Source organism: Rousettus aegyptiacus, unplaced genomic scaffold (assembly GCF_014176215.1).
Source record: "Rousettus aegyptiacus isolate mRouAeg1 unplaced genomic scaffold, mRouAeg1.p scaffold_m13_p_6, whole genome shotgun sequence".
Lineage (NCBI taxonomy): Eukaryota > Metazoa > Chordata > Mammalia > Chiroptera > Pteropodidae > Rousettus > Rousettus aegyptiacus.
The window spans coordinates 34261069-34281257 of record NW_023416309.1 but is presented as its reverse complement, the minus strand read 5'-3'; the positions used below and the strand labels follow the sequence as shown (position 1 = coordinate 34281257).

The 20189-nt window shown below is 34.2% G+C and overlaps 1 protein-coding gene and 1 pseudogene across 1 annotated transcript in view; both read right to left on the bottom strand.

Annotated features, from left to right (window-relative positions):
* Nucleotides 1-3045: 3045 nt before the first annotated feature.
* LOC118604745 lies at nucleotides 3046-3164 on the bottom strand (annotated as a pseudogene).
* Nucleotides 3165-6980: 3816 nt separating this feature from the next.
* KIF11 (kinesin family member 11) overlaps nucleotides 6981-20189 on the bottom strand; it is a 37482-nt gene continuing 24273 nt past the window's right edge. The window contains exons 17-22 of the mRNA XM_016151298.2: nucleotides 19850-19956; nucleotides 14203-14482; nucleotides 12254-12476; nucleotides 10918-11069; nucleotides 10152-10268; nucleotides 6981-8282 (exon numbers count right to left, since the gene is read on the bottom strand). Of these exons, the coding sequence (XP_016006784.2) occupies nucleotides 8151-8282; nucleotides 10152-10268; nucleotides 10918-11069; nucleotides 12254-12476; nucleotides 14203-14482; nucleotides 19850-19956 (1011 nt within the window). The 3' untranslated portion in view covers nucleotides 6981-8150. The remainder of the gene's footprint in view (nucleotides 8283-10151; nucleotides 10269-10917; nucleotides 11070-12253; nucleotides 12477-14202; nucleotides 14483-19849; nucleotides 19957-20189) is intronic.

The following is a 20189-nucleotide window of genomic DNA, read 5'->3' as shown; positions in this document are numbered from 1 at the left end:
CACTTAAGAATAGTGTATATTCTGCTGTTGTTGTGTGGTGTTTTATAAATGTCTATTAGGTCTAATGGGTTTATAGTATTATTTAAGTATTCTATTTTCTTGTTGATCTACCTAATTGTTCTATTATTAAAAGTGGGGTATTGAAAGTCTCCAACTGTTATTGTTTAATTATATCACCCTTCCATTCTGCCCATTATTGCTTCATATTTTGGAGCCCCGTTGTTAATTGCATATAATGTTTATAATTGTTATGTCTTGCTGATGGATCGATACTTTTTAAAAAAAAATTTATACCTCTTTATACCTAGTAACAATTTTTTGTGTTAAATCTATTTTGTGTGATATTACAATTACTATTCCAGATCTCTTCCAGTTACTGTATGCATGGTATATCTTGTAACATCCTTTTAGACAACATCTGGTTGGATCATTTAAAAAAAAATCTATGCCGCCAGTCTCTGCCTGTCAGCTGGAGTATTTAATCCATTTAAGGTAATTACCAATAAGAATTTGTCTGCCATTTTGAATGTTTTCTATATGTCTTAAGTTTTTCCTCCTCTGTTCCTTGCCCTCTTTTATATTAGATATTTTCTAGTGTACCATTAGAACTCCCTTTTCGTGTGTGTGTGTGTGTGTGTGTGTGTGTGTGTGTATACATATACATTTGTTATATATATTGGTCATTATTTAGTTGTCTTGGAGATTATAATTAACATCTTAATTCAATAATCTAGTTCAGATTATTGCCAACTTAATACCAATAATATACAAAATAATTGCTCTCGTAGCTCTAGTCTCTTCCCTTTGTTTTTCAACAAAATCGGAAACTTTTCAGCAATTATTTCTTCAACTAGTCTGTCTCTTTCCTCATCTCCAGGACTCCCATTACATGTATGTTGGTATACTTAATGATATCCAAAGGTCTCTGGCACTGTTCATTTTACTTCACTCTTATTTCTTTCTGTTCCTTGGACTGGATAATCTCAACTGATCTGTTTTAAAGTTTGCTGTGTTTTCTTCTGCTTGCTCAAATCTCTCTTGAGCCCATCTAGTGAAGTTTTCATTTCAATTGTTGCACTTTTCAACTCTAGAATTTCTATTTTTTTAAATCATTTCTGTCTTTATTGAAATTCTCGGCTGAGTGAGACATTGCTTTTGCACTTTTCTTGATTTTTAAAACATGGCTTTCTTTAGCTCTTTTAACATATGTCAAATAGGTGGTTTTGAGTCTTTGTCTAGTAAGGCTACATCTGTGTTTCCTCAAGGATAGTTTCTATAGATTGCTATTGTCCTGTGTAAGGGCCAAACTTTATTTCTTTATGTTTCATTTTTATAGAAAATTAGACATTTTAAATAATATCATGTGGCAACTTTGGAAACTGAATTCTCTCCCTTCTGCAGGAGTTGTCATTGATGTTGTTTGTTTAGTAACTTTTTTGAACTAATATGTAAAGTCTGTATTTTTTGCCATGTGTGACCACTGACCACTGAAGTCTCTGCTTAATTAGCTTAGTGGACAGCAGATAATTAAATAAATTTATTTAAATGCCTGAATCCAGTAAGTCCCAGCCATTGCCAAGAGGCTGTGTCTGTGTGTGTTGGGGAGTTGTGGAATATACCTTCGATGTCTGAGAAAGAAATTGAAAATGCTGCCTTAGCTTTCACCATGTTTTTGCAGTGCCTCAAGGTCATCCAGATGTGAGAACTTGGGACCTTCTGAGGTGTTTCCTGAGCATGTGCACAGACTGGGCCTACACATAGGCTTATGCATGTGCATTCCTTCTAGATTCCCATGAAAAGCTTAGCAGTTTTTAAAGACTCCCATAGATATGCAATTCCTTAGCTTTTTTTTTTTTTTTTGGTCAGCTTATTGTTTACCCCAATCATTATCACTAACTCAGGCAGCTGCAGTGTTAACCACTGCTGATGATTATTTTCAGCAAATGCCCCCAGGAAAAAGGCTATTCACACTGAACAAGGTCTGAGTCAGGTCAAAGAAAGATAAGTGCTGTGATTGGGGGTTTCCAGGGAATTGCCAGATAGGTCAAATAACAACAGTTCTTTGAGAACAGTGTTTCCGGGGAGATCCAAACCTATTCTCCCCCAGCCACTGGCTGCTAGGCTACTGGTTCTGTGATTTGGGACTGTTGGTCTTCAAGGCTAATGAGGAGCTGGGGAGAGTGATGACAGTAGGTCAAATTAAAATGAACACCACGACAGTAGTCGTTCTTACTAAATGCAGCCTTTAAAATAATAATAATAAGATAATAATAATAATAATAATAATAAATGCTCCTTGGATTGTTGCAAGCTTTTGATTAATTACAGCATTCTGAAAATTTTTACTTTAACAAGTTTTCTGAGTGTTCTCATTGCTTTTATGGAGGAATATGTTTTCAGAGGACCTTACTTCACCATTATCACTGACTTGGCCTCATTCAGTATTTTGAAGTATCATTCCACTGTCTATTTCCATTCTTTTTATTGCAAAGATAGGTGTTAGCTTGTTATGCCTATGAAAGTAATGTATTTTTTTCCACTGGTTGCCTTATATGGCTTTTTACAGTTTGCCTATGCTGTACCTAGGTGTGACTTTGTATTTAATCTGCTTGGGATTTACAGGGTTTTAGTCCCATTCTCTCTTCACCACATCCTGTTTCTTTTTCTCATCCTTTTGTCTTGCCATACTTCCATGTAACTATTTTCTTCTAACCTATGATCTGCTTTTAAAAACTCTTTTTAACTATGACTGCTCAGCAACTAAGACCATTCTGTGTCCATAATGTTTGTATTTTTCAGTTCTAGATTTTCCATCTGATTGCTTTTTGTAATTTCTGATTTTCATCAAAAATATTGCATCATGTTTTAGAGTGTTTGATTTTAAAAGATCTTGTTTGGCAACTTCATTAGCTGTAATTTCTGTGATTTCTTTTTCTTTTTTTGGTCTATCTTTTCTCTTGTTTTTTGATTAAGGTCTATTCCCTTGTATTTTTCCTCCCTTCCTTCCTTCCTCCCTTCCTTTCTTCCTTCCTTTCCTCTTCCTTCCACCTACAGCACCTGATATTACTGGATGGTCTTCCATCCAACTACTAACCAGGCCTGACCCTGCTTAGTTTCCAAGATCAGATGGGATCGGGCATGTTCAGGATGGCATGACTGTAAACAGGCTATTTTTTAAGGAGTGTAAACAGATCTGTTTTATGAGCACACAATGTGTACATTTTTAAATTATAGCATTCAATGATCCAATTACTTCTTCTTTGATAAGAATCCCTTTGTATTGTGAACATCTTTTGTTTTAGGGAAAAATCGCATAATATAAAACAAATCATTTCAAGATTTATTTTAATCATTTTGCAATGTATAAATATCGAATCATGTTTTATGCTTGAAACTTATATGCCAATTATACGTCAATTTAAAATTTTTTTAATGAATTATTTTAAAGTACTTAATTCAGTGGCATTTAGTATATTCATGATGTCATAAAACCACATCTATCTAGTTCCAACATATTTCCAACATCCCAAAAGAAAATCTCATACTCATTAACCAGTCACTCTCCTTTCCAACGGTGGCAAAAACCTGTTTCTATGCGTATACCTATTCTGGACATTTCATATATATGGAATCATACAATATGTGAAATTTTGCATCTGACTCACTTAGCTTTATATTTTCAAGGTTCATTCACACAGTAGCATGCATCAGTACTCCATTTTTATGGCTGAGTAATAATCCATTGGCTGTATACACCACATTTGTTTATTCATATGTCGATGAACACTTAGGTTGCTTATACCATTTGACTATTAGGATAGTGCTTCTATGAACATTGTGTACAAATTTTTGTGTGAATGCATTATTTTCAATTAGGTAGATACTTAGGAGTGGAATTGCTGGGTCATATGGTAATTCTATGTTTAACATTTTTAGGAACCACCAAACTTTTCCACAGTGGCTGAACCATTTTACAGTCCTATCGACAATGTGTAAGAGTTCATGTTGAACAACTTCACACTTGTTTCTTTTTTCACGATAGCTATCCTTGTGGATGTGAAGTGGCACCTCATTGTGGTTTTGATTTGCATTTTCCTGAAGACTATATTCTTGCTGCTTCAACATTCTGTCTTCAGCTTTTGAGCGTTTGTTATATTGTGTCGTTGGATTCATTGAGCTTCTTGGATGTATAGATTAAAGCATTTTAGCAAATCTGAGTTTTCAGCCATCATTTCTTCAAGTACTCTTTGTGCCCCTTTCTCTGCTCTACTTCTGGCACTCCCTTTTTGCAAATGGTGGTATGCTTCACTGTTCTCCACAGGTCTCTTAAACTCTATTTTTCCTCCTTTTTTCTTTCTGTTCCTCCAGTTGGACCTAGTTGACTTAGTTTTAAGTCACTGGCTCTGTTATCTACTCACATCTGCTATTTGAACCCTCTAATGCTTTTTAAAATTTCAGTTTACCATTTAGCTCCAAATTTGTATGGTTCTTTTAAATAGTTTCTTTACTGACATTCTCTATTTCTTAAAACATTGTTCTGTATTACTTTATCTCTACGAGCGTATATGAGACAGTAGATTTAAAGTCCAATGTTTGTGCTTCTTCAGGTATGGTTTTTGTAACTCCTTCTATGAATGGGCCATAGTTTGTTTGCAAGCTTCTTGGTTTTGGGTTGAAAATGAAACATTTTGAATATTATAATGTAGTAACTCTAGAATCAGATTTTTCATGCCTCAGGTTTTTTGTTGCTTGCTGTTAGCCATAGCAGTTTAGTGACCTTTTTCATGTGCGAAGTCTCAATTCTTTGGCTTTACATACCCTCTGAAGTCTCTTCCTTTTGCTATGTGTTCAGCTAGTTTATTGATAGATTTCCTTGAATGCTAGTGGCTAAAAATATAACCAAAACAAGAATCATAAAAAAAGAAAAAGATCCCCCCAGTCTTTGCATATTGGCTGTCTTGGAGCACAGTTCAGTGCTTAGCTCTAGGCCAATTTAAATCTGCCTCAGCCTTCACAGGTCTTCTCTAAGCACGCATCCTGGCCTGAAATTGAGTGGCTTTATCAATTCCCCAGAATATCCTGCTTTTAAAGGCCTAATTTCCCTTAAGAGATCCTCTCCCATTTTTCTCCTCTCTGGCTTTAGACACTCCTTTGTTCACCTCAACTGTAATCTTTTGCCCCAGGTTGTTTTTTGCCTTACAATATTGTGAAGAAATGCCTGCCACTTTTCCAACCTGAGTTCTGAGATGAAACAAAGGCAAGTGCCTTGCTTTTCCTTCAAGCTGCCTTAGATGGGTTAGAAGAAACCTTTTTTTTTTTTTTGAAATTAAGATCTTTGCTGCTTTGGGGACCAGGGACAAAGGTCCCACTCTAAAAAGGTAGGCTGTTTTCTATCTTTAAGACCACCACAGAGCTGGGAAAGGGAATACAAGAACAAATAAAACACCAAAAAGGCTTCTTAGTTTTTAGGTTGCCTTTCCTTGATTCAGCATCTGATTGGTGTTTTCCAGAATTCTGACAAAGTTGTTCCTGAATGTTTGTACCTCTGAGGAGGAACGGGTCCTTGAAGCTACATAGTTTTTGCCAATGGTTATTGTTTGAGTGCTTTAACATTGTATATGAAAATTTATAGAGCTAATTTAAGGCTCTGGATGTTAAAATTCTCCAGATTTATTTTTGCTTCTGTCAAGCAGTTAAACTAGTTGTAATAGCATTACAAGATAACTTTAAAATAGAAAATGAGATGACTCAAAGTTGAACTTCAGGCCCTGTTGAGTGCTTTATTCTCATTAATCTTACACTAAGGTATAGCCCTTTGGAGAAGAACTGAAAGCCTTGGGTGTTTACCAAGGCCCCTCTTTCTTGGTGGTATCTATGTAGTTTATTTTGGAAATTTTAATACAACTTTCTTAACTCTGAAAATATACTCATTGCCAAATAATGGGGGAAAAAAGTTAATGTAGAAACCAAAACCAAATTTACTAATCATGAATTTACGGGGGGAAGTTTATATTATCCATAGCCTATCTTGACATTTGATTTTGAAGAAAAATTGTATCATTTTTGTAAAGATAACTCGTGCAAGATAAAGTTATTCCTCAAAGTAGCACTTTTTCTTATTCTCCAAAAGGGTTTGGTTTTACTTAGCTATCAGTCAAACTTCTCTAAATTTATTCACTTAACCTAACATTGGGCACATTTATTCTTTTCACATACAATAGTCCCCCCTTATCTTCAGAGGAAATACTTTACGATCCCCAATGGATGCCTTAAGCTGTGCATAGTAACAAACCTAATCTTCGACTCAGACAAATATGGCAGTACCTTCTTCATCAGCAGTTGCAGCCTCTCCAGTAATTTTTATATATTTCAGACCAAACCTATTTCTGAATGTACATGTAACCATCCCCTATTTGTAGCAAATGGCTTGATGTCATCGATTTCACGGGTTTCTTTAAAGTGTTCATATAGACTCAATGCTTTCTGGCACAACTTATTTACTGTTCATGTCTTCCACCCACCAATGTAATGCTTTTTCCATTTTAAATAAGCACTTATCATGCACTCTAGCTGTAACTTTTGCACTGTGAGGTATGACAGCAAAACGAGCACAAATTTCTTTTCCCTTTTTCACAATTTTATGGATAGAAAATATGTTCTGGCCATAGATCTTAGCAACTTCAGCATAATGATTATTTTTCTTTCCTTATTATGTTGAGAAGTTTTATCCTTTCACTCAATGGATTCACTTTATGGCTTCTCTTTGGCATATCCAAATAGCCAGCATCACTACTCTTGCATTTTGAAGCCGTTAAGTAAAATAACGGTTACTTGAACATGAGCACTGCTATACTGCAACAGTTAATCTGATTACAGAGACGGCTACTAAGTGACCAGGCCAGTAGAAAAAGGGATGATTCACATCCCAGGTGGGACGGAGTAGGACGGCGCAAGATTCCACCATGCTACTCAGAACGGCATGCAATTTGAAACTTATGAATTGTTTATTTCTTGAATTTTCCATTTAATATTTTTAGACCGTGGTTAACTCTAGGTAACTAACACCACAAAAGCAAATGCATGGATAAGGGATAATTATTGTATTCCTTCTAAGTGTTCTGGGTCTTCAGGCTGAAACATCTCAATTTCCAGAAATTTGGTTGCCAGATAGAAATTGTCAGAGCCCTTCTAAAGGTTAAGATTTCAATAGAAAAAAATATATATACATATACATATTTTATTATATACAAAGAATAAAAAGTTTCATCAGGTAAACAAAAGAATACAAATTATAGTCATAATTAATAGCTTCAAAAACCCTTAAACCACTGTGGCCTTCTGCACAAGGCACAGGCCTCAAAATGGGGTCACACAGCCATTAATTAGAGGTCTAGGTAGTTCTCTCATAAGTACAAACTATACTCTGGAGAAGGTGGCTTTTTATGAACTCTGTAGGTGCTCATGTGTGAGGCCTTAGCCTTATAAAAGAATGAAATGCTTTCACATCTAGGAGGAAACAAATTTAAAATAGTGAAAGGAACTTCTAGGGTTATGTTTATTGTTGACAGTGATTTTAGAGATAACCACAGAAAAATGTTAAAGATATCTAGGTAAAATTCTGGCTATCTCATAATAGGAATGGCTATAATTTTGTAGCTCTACAAATGATTTGTTGACAAATAAAATGAGAGAAAGTGAGTTGAGAAGGCAGAATGGAAAAGTCTAGGGAAGGAGGCAAGCAATACAGACATAATTCAATCACTGCAAAACAGGGAGGAAGATAGAGGGTCCTTCCCAAAACCCAGCACTGGTGCTATTTACCTACGTGAGTTCAAGCCCAGAACAGTGCAACTTCTGCACATTTACAATTTAGTAATAGACAAGAATAATGTTTTTCATGTTATGAAACGTTTATCTTATATCAAAAGCTAGAAATACATACTTAATGCAAATCCCAAATGAAACCCAACTTAATACACGGTACACTACAGGGATGACAGAAAAATGGGTATACGTATTAAATTCCACTAAATTTACAGTATTGCCTTGATATTTTCTATGTGTTTTTAATCTATACACAAGGCTCGCGGTTCTGGGATTACAGGTTTTTTTATGTTTCTTAAAAATAAAATTGCCAGCCCTTAAGTTAACTAAAGATTTATCTGGGCTCGTAGAGGTAATCTGCTCTTTGTAACAGATTGCTCTGTAGTTTCTTCCACTTTAGACCTCTCCACTGGATTAATGCCTCTATTTTCTTTGTCTTTTCCATGTGATTTTTTATGCTGTGGATTTAAAGGAAGAAATTAAGTTAATATAAAGTAACATTTGCTACATATTAGCTATATTGTATTTTCGAAATTCTCTGGGTTATAGGAAAGAAATTAAGTGTGGAAAATTCTGAAAAGGGTCAAAACAAATCTGAGCCAACAATTTGTCTGGCAAGTAGAAAAGAATGCCTGTTTCATTTTACCACCAAAAGAAGAAGTGAAGTGAAAGAAATATTTTCTCTATGATATTCCAAGGAATAATCATGGATTTTACTATAGGGCAGTGGTTCTCAACAGGGAGCATTTTGCTCCTCTCCCCCAGGGGATATTTCATAATGCCTGGAGACATTTTTGGTTGTTAAAATTAGGGGGTGCTACTGGCTTCTAATGGGTAGAAGCCAGGGAAGCTGCTAAACATTATATAATATATAGGACACAGGACAGATCACCACAGCAAAGGATTATCCAGCTCAAAATGTCAGTAGTACTGCTGTGAAGAAATCCTGCTGCAGGGAAACAAAGACTTGCTATCATGCAAAAAAAGGCAATTTTATTTTAAGCAGAGACTCTGATATATGGGCTACCTTAAGACACTTTTTAAAAAACTGTATTTTATCTTTTATTTAAACATCTCATATTTCTCACTTGGAAATTATATTTCACTAGAATCCTCATACTTGCCCATAGAGCTTTAAGAGATGAATGACAATTCATTGCAGACCCAGTCATCAATGCTGACAAAAATTATAAACCTACTTTAGTTTTAACCACAGAAAATGTTCCCACATCAGACTGCTATCAGGGAAAAAATAATTACCGGACTTAAGCGGAAGGTCTAAAATCCAATCCCAACTATTTTCTGGTACTGTAGGACATCCTTGCCATAGCTGAACCACTAAGCCTGGCCTTCAAAATGCCTTGAACAGTAATAATGAGAGAATTTCCAATGATTAAGCAGTCACTAAGGTTCTCTCTCTTTTCTTAGCTTTCCCCCTTTACTTAACTTTATAAGACAGATGAAAAAGAAAAGAAATACATATAAAGTTCTCTAATAGTAAGGAATAAAGTAAAAGATAGGAAGAATTTGAGGGATAAAATTGTCTTGAGGCAGACAGAGAGAGGAATTTAACAGGATTTGAGCTAAGTTTTAATAGCTTAAATTAAGGATGGAGAATCTTTAGACCTCGGTGGAAAGAACCGCAAGTCTGTTTAAGATAGGTGTAAGTATATACATATCAGAAGCAGCACTTCAACTATAAAATGGAGACATCAATGTCCTATGTAAGGAATTCCTTACTTTAGGCTCAGGTCTTCAAAATAGAGGGAAAGATGCTAGGCAGTTTTTAGTTCCATTCTCCCAACAGGGTTTAAAAGAGAGTAGGGGAGGTCACAGAATTTAACTGCATAGGATCAAGGTAGGTAAGTAGCTCAGGAAACATGAGGCAAAGCCTCAGGTAGAAGAGATCACCGATACAACCCGAGAGACCTTAGTCTCTCAGTCCTTTAAACATCACAGCTTTCAAAGTCTGATTAAGGGCAAAGATAGGCTCCAGGACTTCCATATGAAAGGCAGAGTGAAGAGAATACTGCTCTCAGTAGCTCTTCTGAGTATATAGGAAGAAGAAAAAGGATAAATATTTGAAGATTACCAACTGAGGATGGAAATTAAGTCAAATTTTACCTTTATCCTATTAAAAAATCCCTGATTAATTATTTTTGTGTAAATATTATAAGTCAGAAACTTAATTTAACAAGGCCTTCCAAAAGAACAACTGAAAATGTTTTGCTGTTCCACATACCAAGAGTAATGCCTTTAAACTGAGTAGCAAATGACTGACTCACATTAGATGTGGAAGAGTTATCTGATAGGATATAATCAGGTACCTGGAAAAATGGAACCCCACCACTTGATGAACAATATACACTAGCATCTACAGGTGGCTCTTGACTTGGAGGTTCTTCAATAGTGTGCTCCAAAACTGTCTTTTCTTCATCTGAGTCCTAAAATAAGAAGCTGGATGAGTGATTAAGTCCAAGGGCTTAAAAGTTTTCCCAAAAGTAAAGGCAGTTTTCACCTCTGAAAATAACATAATATCCATTGTTTAAAAGATAAACCTCAACAAAATTAATATAAAGTCTACAAAATACTAAAAATAATGTCTACTATGTCTTCATATGGAGAAATACCAATAACTGAGATGTTGAAAGTGGTTATTTCAAAATAATGGAATTAAAATTTTGTTACTTTTTGATTTCCCAACCATTCTATAATCACTATACTCTAGAATACAGATTGTGGAGCTTGTCTAGGTTCTAATTCCAACTCCCTCCTTGTGGTTTGGGACTATATGATTCTTAGGATACTGACCTATAAAACGGGGATAGCACTAGCATCTACCTCAGTGGGTTGAGAAATTTACCTGAGTAAATATGTATGTGTTAAGTGGTTATAACAGTGTCTTGCTTATAATATGTACAACATAAATATTAGATATCATTACTATCCATTAGTCTAGTAATAAAAAGAAAGGCCAAGTTGCAGGGTCAGACAGGGTAGGACCGAAGGGCAAAGAATAAAATTATTCACGTGAAGTCAATGTTATCAGGAGTTTATGGGAGAGTTCTAAAATTATAATTTTTTAAATTTTACCTGACTGGTGTCTTCTTTGTTGTATTCTGAACAGCTTAGCATCACTAACAGCTCAGGATGTTTTCTTTTCAACTGATCAATGAGCTCTTCACGTGATTCGGTTCTCACCAGTGTCGATGGGTATAAATAATTTTTCCTCTGCGGTGTTGTACCTTTAGTGATTATGTAAGTGAGAAAAATTAAAGTGTAGGATAGGAATTTTTTTTTAAATGCTAGAACTTATACTTCCCATTGAATCTTTGTGTTCCCAAAATATAACCACTGCTACACATGAGAATCAGTCTTGTTACCTGATAGGCATATATTGCTTACAAATAATATTTCCTAACTTGACAACTCATCTTAAACAGATATACAGGATATACAAAAGCTGTGTTGTGGGCTCTAAAAGGAAGCGGTGTTCTTAGAAATGCCAGCATTACTGGAATGAGAGTACAGTTTTCCCAACATGACTACACTGATAATCATTTCACTGTAAATTTTGTGGCAGCTAAACAGTAACCAGTTAAATTCCTTTATAATAAGCTCTCCTAATTTACATGCACACTTGACTTTCTGTTTAACGTTTATAGTCCTAATTTTACTGAAAAGTGGACAATAAATACTATAGGACTCTTGGGGGAAAAAAATAAATATTCGTTAGTACCAACTCCTTTGATGATTGATATATAAAAAAAAATAAGCTTTTTGATATAATTTGCATAACAAAATTTATTCAATGATTTTTTTAGTAAATTTCCAGGATGTGCAACCATCACAATTCAATGAATAATCAGTTACTTATCCTGAGCTAAATAGCTTGTTATTCCTTGTTCCATGAAGGCTTACCTAAATCATTATAGCCTACACTAATATTTGCTACCTCTGACCTCCCAAAACAGATTCATAAATGCCAATTTAAGAGCCCATGACAAAATGAGATATACATATAAAAAAGAAAATACACAATGTGGTGAGCTTAGTATTAGATTTATTTAATTACATTCCTCTACTATTTTCTGTATGAAAATGTCCTTTTACAAACAGTGCTAGATGGATGGTTGGTTTTCTTTTTGTTTTTAAAATGTCCTCTCTTAATAAAGCCAGTTCCTGATTATAAAGTTATGCTGAATTGTGATGCTCAAATTTCTAGGAGTATATGTTATCTATATCATGATATCTAATGTTTCATTAAAGCTATTTTAGGGTTCCACTTTTTCCATATTTGAGATGATTACATAAGACAGCAAATTCCTATCAGGCAATGGCAGGACCTAGTTTTCCTGAACATCTAGCACTATATGAAATTGATTTCACCTTCAAAAATTGTAACAATTTTATTTCCCTCTTAAAGTACCTGTTGGGATATCCAGTTTCAGATCCTGTTGTAGAAAGCAATTAAGCTTCATTGAAGCCATTTTTATGGTTTCATTAAGTTCTAGACTTTGTGCCATTAATTTTTCTTCATCAGTATTTATCTGACCAAGGAAAATGTTACACTGGTTCTCATTAGCTGCTTTGTGTCCTCTTAATTTTTCAGTAATCTCTGAACTTGAGACCTTACAACCTTGGTTTACAACCTGTAAATGATGCAAGTGAACTTTCATTATTAAAATCAAAGCTGTCAGTGCTTTATTCAATATATCATTTCTCCTTACCTTAAAATTTTCCATAATAAAAGTTTTAAAAACAAATGCAAAAGTAGACCAGTATAATTAACCCTCCTGTATTTACTACCCAACCCCGATGTTTATCAACACCTGGGATATAGATCAAACACGATTAGCCATTTATTCTGTCTTTCCGAAGGATTATTTTGAAGCAAATTCTGTGTCATTTCATCCATTTACTTTAGCATACATCTCTAAGAGAGAAGAGCTTTTTAAAGACCATTCTTACATCAAAAAAAATTAATACTGATTTCTTTATATCAGATGTCTAAATCAGTGTTCAAATTTTACCAGTTGTCAAGTGTTTTTCACAACTGGTTTGTTTGAACCAGAATTTATCATTTGATTTGGTTGATATGTCTTATGTAGATAACTATATAATTTGTCTTCTAAATTGGGATACTTTTCAGAGTGAAAAGGACCATTCTTAATAATAATTATCCCAGTACAACAGTTGTAAATAAGGACTACCCTGGGAAAACTAGGACTTAAGGCCCTCTAGTCTTGACAATCTTTTGATATAGATCTATCCTTCTTCATACATTTCTCCTTGAAAAAAAAATTTCTGTTGAAGAAACCAGGTATTGCTCCACTGAATATCTCAAATTCCTAAGTTGGTCAACTGCACTTCTATGCTATATTTTTGTATGTTCATCTGCCCTTTTTCTACAAACTAGTCAGATCCAAAGGCTTGACCTAAATTAAAATTAAGTTTAATTTTTTGTCAAGAATATGTGCTGAAAACACATAATGCCTAATCAGTGGTTTTTGGTGTGGTTGCCTAAACTTTTTTCTTCATCCATTATCCTGCTAAACCAAGATAGAATTCTTTTGAGAAAGACAAATGGATCGTCAATCATTTCCTTTAAATACCAGTTTTCAGAATAATGCATTGCTTCCCTAACAAGATCCAAAGGAGACCTATGAAATTTTTATGAATTCATGAGTTTTAATATATTTATATGATGTATTTTATACTATTGTAGTAATTATTCTTTTTGATGCTCAAATTATACCATCTTTAAACAACGGAGTTTCATCGGGTTGGCTCCTAAGTCTTTTTGATACAACTCCACTAATCTTTAATAGCTTTCTTACTGTCTGGTATGACAAGATCTCTGGGCTCATCTGGTACATTTCCTGCTTCAAATCTGAAATCAGCTATTTCTCTATTAGCCCTGGTTCCTTTTAGCGAAACTAGCTTACAAAGGGTTCATGCACATGTTAAGTTCAAGCAAACCCACAAACCTATCAAGTACTCTTTAATCAACCAGAACAACATCCTAAATCTTAAAGCGATAACAGATTTGAAGGTACTGATGAAAAGTTAAAAGCATATATAAGTGAGAGGTATTACATATCAAAAGACAGAGTGCCCTTAACTAAAGGAACTAACAAGTCAAAAACCAAGGGTAGGTACTGAACAGATAAGTGTTAAATAATTTTGAGATCTAGGAAGACAATATACATGAAACAAGATCATACATAAGCATATCAACTACCATATTTAAAGGTCTAAGTCATTCATTATATTTAAAAGTGTCATTTGTTTTGAAATTAATTGTTAGACAAGAATATTTAATTTTCTGATTATCACTATTTTCCCCAAAGTAGGTTCCAGTTACAAAGTTATTACCTCCAATAAGTTCTGAATTTCCTCTTCTCTTTTATTTAAGCAAGATACCCACTGTTCAGAAAAACAAAGTGTGCTTGTGTTCAGAGCCTCACATCTCTGTTTGGTTTCTTGAGATATTATTTCAAGGTTGCTATTGAGTTTATCACAGTGTTTTGCAGACTCTTCAACCAATTGTGTACCTTCTTGGTTAAAATGTCTGAGTTCCTGTGACAAGTCATCAGAATCAGCACAAAATTTTGTACTATAAGAAGTTGTTTTGCTGATTATATCCTTAGATTTCCTATAGGAAAAGAGAATAACACTGTTAAAATGGAAAACTAGGCTCAAAGGATACACACTGTGTGATCTGAGATCACACTGCTCAAAAATGGCACATTTGAACCTAGGCAATCTGGCTCTGGAACCCATTTTCAATTAATCTTCCACACTGAGAAGGGATGCTTTGGCCAGTGTCTTTTCACAGCAGACTGATATTACATCTGCCTTTAAATGACCTCTGAAAATGTCTTTTCTAATAAAGTCTTTCTTAGCCCGGCCCTATTCCAGAGGATGCTTTACCTTGCACTTTTTATAATATCAGTTATACAGTTATTAAAATGAAATCTGTCTATATATTTTATTCTTATTAGAGTATGTTACATAATCTCATACAGCCTCTGGTCTAGTCCCTAAACTGTCCGCAATCAGTCATTCTGTTCTTAAGCAGTTTTGCCTAGTCTATGACATAAAATACATCATAAAAATTATAAATCTTATAAAACAAAAAGTCAACTATAAAGCTTTCTATTAATTAAAAGAAATGATACTGGTGTGTGATAAACTATATATAGCATACATGGTACACAGAAACATAACCCTGATATAAAACTAATGTCAGTTAGAATATACATTTAAAATTCATTGGTGGCTTTCTCCTCTCAATAAGGTTTCCTATAAGTGTTCAAAGTCATCGTACAGGACCAAAGAATTAAATTTTGGAAAATGAAAGTTACCCACTAGTACCACTACATGGTACGCCATATGAGTAAACCAAGTGGGGAAACAATGTGTTGAAAACTAAAGTTCAACTACAGATTAAGTGGAAATGATTGAAAAAAAAAATTTAAGCAGTAAGCTTGGAGACTATCAACACGAATCCAGTCCCTCAAGGAATTAAAAACTAGTAGGAAGATGAAATTTATTTATAAGTGACTACAAACCATGATAATAAATGCTAAAGGCAGTGGGTCTCTAACTTCAGTACACCTCTCCTAAATTACTGGGCCCTACTCCTGACTAATTATTTTGCAGGGTTCCTGGACCACACTTTGAGAAACACTGGTATAGACAATGCCAGGAAGACATGAAAAATGGCTTGCCTAGGCCTTAAAGAAAGTATATCATCATTCCTTCCCCATTTCAATTGTCCTCTATTATTCCCATCAAAGCTACAGAAGTTAGAAATCCTTAAGTCTAGACACTAGAAATAAAAAAACTGGGAAACACTTTCTAGATTCAGATTCTAGAAAGAAGAGTTCAAAATGGAACAGGACATAATGAACAGAATCAACAACAGGACTGAAAAAAAGATGAAAGAAATTGAATAGTAAGATAGGTGATAGCCAGAATTCTAGAGTAGAACTGTTCAATAGAAATATAAAGTGAGTCACATAGGCAATCTAAAAACTTTTAGAAAGCAACAAACAAACAAGCAAAATAAACAAAAACTCATAGACACAGACAACAATATGGTAAGTACCAGAGGGGAAGGAGAGTGGAGAGAGGCTGAAGAGGAGAAAGGGGGTCAAATATATAGTGACAGAAGGAGACCTGACTTTGGGTGGTGAGGACACAATGTAATATACAAATGCATTACAGAATTGTACAATTGAAACTTATATAATCTTATTAACCGATGTCACCCCATTAATAAAATTAAAAGAAAAATAAAAAATAAAATAAAATTTCTAGTAGCCATAATAAAAGAAAATAGAGCAATCAATAATAACAATGTATTGGGTGTATGTAGCAGATGTAAAAGGAAAATATATAAAAACAGTGCATAAGAGATGGGAAGGAGAAACTGGGAATATACTGTTCTAAGGCCCATTCATAACACGTGAAACAGCGAATTATTTGAAGGTGGGTTAAAATTATTTAAAATGATTATTAATCCTAGAAAAACCACATAAAATTAATTTTGAAAGTATAACGGATAAGTCAATGGAAGAGATCAATGAAAATATAAAAATGCTCAATTTAAATTAGTAACAGAAAAATGGAAACAAGGCACAAATGATGCAACAAACAGAAAACAGCAAAATGGTAGATTTTAATCCAACTGTATCAATACTTTAAATGAAAATGGTCTAAACACACCAGTTAAAAGTCACACAGTGTTAAATGTGACAAAAAAAGCAAGACTCAATTAATTATATGTTGTTTATAAGTAATCCACTCTAAACATAAGAACTTAGGCCAAAAGTAAAGGGATAGAGAAAGATACATTATGCAAATAGCAATCAAAGGAAAGCTGAAGTACTTACATTAATTTCAGACAAAGTAGACTTAGAGCAAAGAAGATTATCGGGTATAAAAAAGAACATTACATAATAATAAAGGAGTCAGTTCTCCAAAATATAGCAACCCTTAATGTGTATGCATCAAACAATAAAATATTACATATAAGGCAAAAACTGATAGAAATAATAAGGTAAATAGAAAAATCTACAATTATAGTTGGAGATTTCAACATCCCTCTCTCAGTAAGTTAGACCTAACTGACATGCTTAGAACACCTCATCCGTCAAGCAGAACACGTTTTTCTCACATGGGTAGCCTACGAATAATACTGCAAGAGCTCTAAAAATTAGTCATTGGAACCACAACCCACAAAAGTGGTCCAGAACCTGCAGGCTAAACCTAAACAGAGTGAATGCCTGCTAAAAAAGAATACTTAAGTAGAATTCTGAATCTCCTAACATAACCAAAATGTTCAAGATACAGTCGAAACCACTCTGAAAAATCCCAACTTTAATGAAAAAGATAACAGGTGCCAATGTTGAGAGAATCAGATGGTCAAATTATCTGGCAAAAATGTTAAAGCAACTATCATAAAAATGTTTCAATGAGCAATTAAAACACTTAAGAGGAAAAAAACTTTAGCAAATAGAAGAATTATAAAACTGAAAAATAACAATAAAACACCTCACTGAAAGGATTCATCAATAGGTTAGAAATGACAGGAAGAACCTGTGAACGTGAAAACAGATCATAAAATACTCTCTCTGAACAACAACAAAAAGAGACCATATATCTATATCCTCAGAAACCTATGACCATAATAAAAGATCTAACATTTATGTCATCAAAGTCCTAGAAGCAGAGGAGAAACGGTACAGGTTCAAAAAATGTTCAAAATAACAGATGAAAATTTGGTGAAAGGTAAGTTTGGTGAAGCCATTAAGTCTACAGATTTAAAAAGCTGAGCGAACCTATAATCAAGCATCTAAAAACTAAAGACAAAGAAAGAAAATCTTAAAAGCAGCTACAGAGAAATTGCCCATTGGGGAACAATTATTCAAATGACAGAGGATTGCTCATGGAGGCCAAAAGGAAATGGAACAATGTATTCCAGGTGCTGAAAGAAAATAAATCTCAACCCTGAATTCTATATCCAATGTAAGTATCTTTCAGGAATAAGTTGAAAAATCCAGATATTCTCGGACAAAGGAAAACAGAATTTGTGGCCAGCAGACCTACCTTTAAAGACTAAAGGAAGTTTTCCAAACAGAAGGAAGCTTGTAACTTAATGTAGAAACATATTAAAGGGAAAAAATAGGGGTAAATATAATAGAAAATCCTTCTCTTCATGAGTTTAGAATATCCACAGGTAAAAAACTGAACCCTGACAAACCTCACACCTTATACAAAAACTCAAAATGAATCGTGGATTTAAGTCTTACATAAAATTATAACCTCTAAAAGAAAAAATAAGTCTGACTAGAATATATGGTGAGACTGGCAAGCAATGAGGCTATGAAGCAACATTGAACTCTAATGCAAGAATCGGCAAACTTTTTCTCAGAAGTCCAAATAATTAATATTTTAGGCTTAAAGGCTATATAGTCTTTGATGTACTTTTGCAGTGAAAAGGTAGCCAAAGATAGCAAAAGGCAACATGGAACAAATATGAATGTGTCCAATAAAATTATTTGCAAAAACAGGCATCTAGCCCACCAGCCATAGTTTGCCGAACCCTGTTCTAATTAGAGTAAGTATATATTTCGTTACCGGTATGGGTTAGAAATTTGTGAAATTACTTAATGTGTATTTTAAAATTGAGCAAATAAGTATATTATGGATGAGATCCAGGTTTCCTCACTGTCTGAAAAAGGAGCATAAGTATGGAATAGGAAGATATTTACATGCATGTGCATGCGCGTACACACACACACACACACACACACACACACACCCTCCTCTTCCCCCCTCTCTGGGAAAACTAGAAGAAAGGACACCCTAGTAGCAATGAGCACACCTAGTGTTCTGATCTTGGTTTCTATTAAGTATGATTTCAGAGCTGGGGCTGAGAAAGTGTAAGATGAGCCTGGAATATCTTCCTACACCAGAAAGTAAGAAAATACTCAAAAATGATAGGTCATATCGAAAGAAGCTAACTTGAAGAGGCCTACACTAGTCAAAACTGGGATAACTGGCGTTGAAATAAATAACCCAGAGGAAAAAAGAATCCATGAGTACATGCTAACATAAACAAATGAGTAAGAATAAATGGGAGGGGAAACGGAAAACTCTTCTCTCAGCAGAATGTCAACTAACAGATGTAGAAGAAACGATGGAATTAGAAAAAAGATTATTTGACAACCACTACCATTGTATTTGTTTCAGACATGCACATCAATAAATGCTAAGTTTCAAAGTTATCTCCCCATAAATTCTTTATTAATTGCAAAGAAAAAGAGTAACTTTACAGTGCAGAAACATGGAGGATAACACTGTAACCAAGTTATCAAAGTTAAAAAATCACCAATTATGAAACAAACATCATGTTCCTCTTAATACCTGAGATTCATTGAGAACACATCACTTTTATGGTACTCTTGACAACTGCAACTAATCATGAAGGCCGACTACAACTTGAGACACTGTTCTAAATATTCTATACTCTTGAAAAAAAGGAAAGGTCATGAAAGACAAATACTGTTCCAGATGAAACGAGACTCAAGGCATGACAAATGTAATATGTGATCGTGGATTAAGTCTTGGACCAAGAGAAAATCTTTTTCTTTTCCTATAAAGAACATTAGTGAGACAATTGGCAAAATTTGAATTAGGTATGTATATTAGGTAATAGAAGTTATCAATAGTAATCTTCTGATTTAAAATAATTGCACTATGGTTATATAAGAGACTTGCTTTCAGTATACACTGAAGTATTTAGGGGAAAGTGGGCATTACAGCTATAACTTATTCATAGCTAATGCAGAATATTGGAGGGGGAGAGGGAGAAAGAATGAGAATGATAAAGCAAACATAATAAAATGTTAAATGAGAAATTGGGTTGATTGTTTTTATACTATTTGAAGCTTTTTATTCTGAAAAAAATTTCAGGCAGTGAAAATTTAAATAGAATTTAAAAACAGCTTACTGCTCTGTATTTTCTTGGACACTATTAAGTGGTTTCTGGATGTTTTCACACTTTTCCTCCAAAGCACAGAATCTCTCTCCCCAAAGATTGATTAACTGGCAAAGTTCCTGTAAGAAAGGTGTGAAGAGAGGAAGAGATTGAAATTATGACACTTGAACATTTCTTTCTATATTGACATGAATAAGTGAGAATTATACAAATAGCTAATAAGAGATCTTTAGCTCCACCTCTCCCCCATAGAAGGAAGCAGGAGAGATGATATTAAAAAAATAATATAATGGGGATTTTTTTAAAAGTAAATAATTAGCAGGTTTGTTATTTTAACAAATTACTTTCAGCA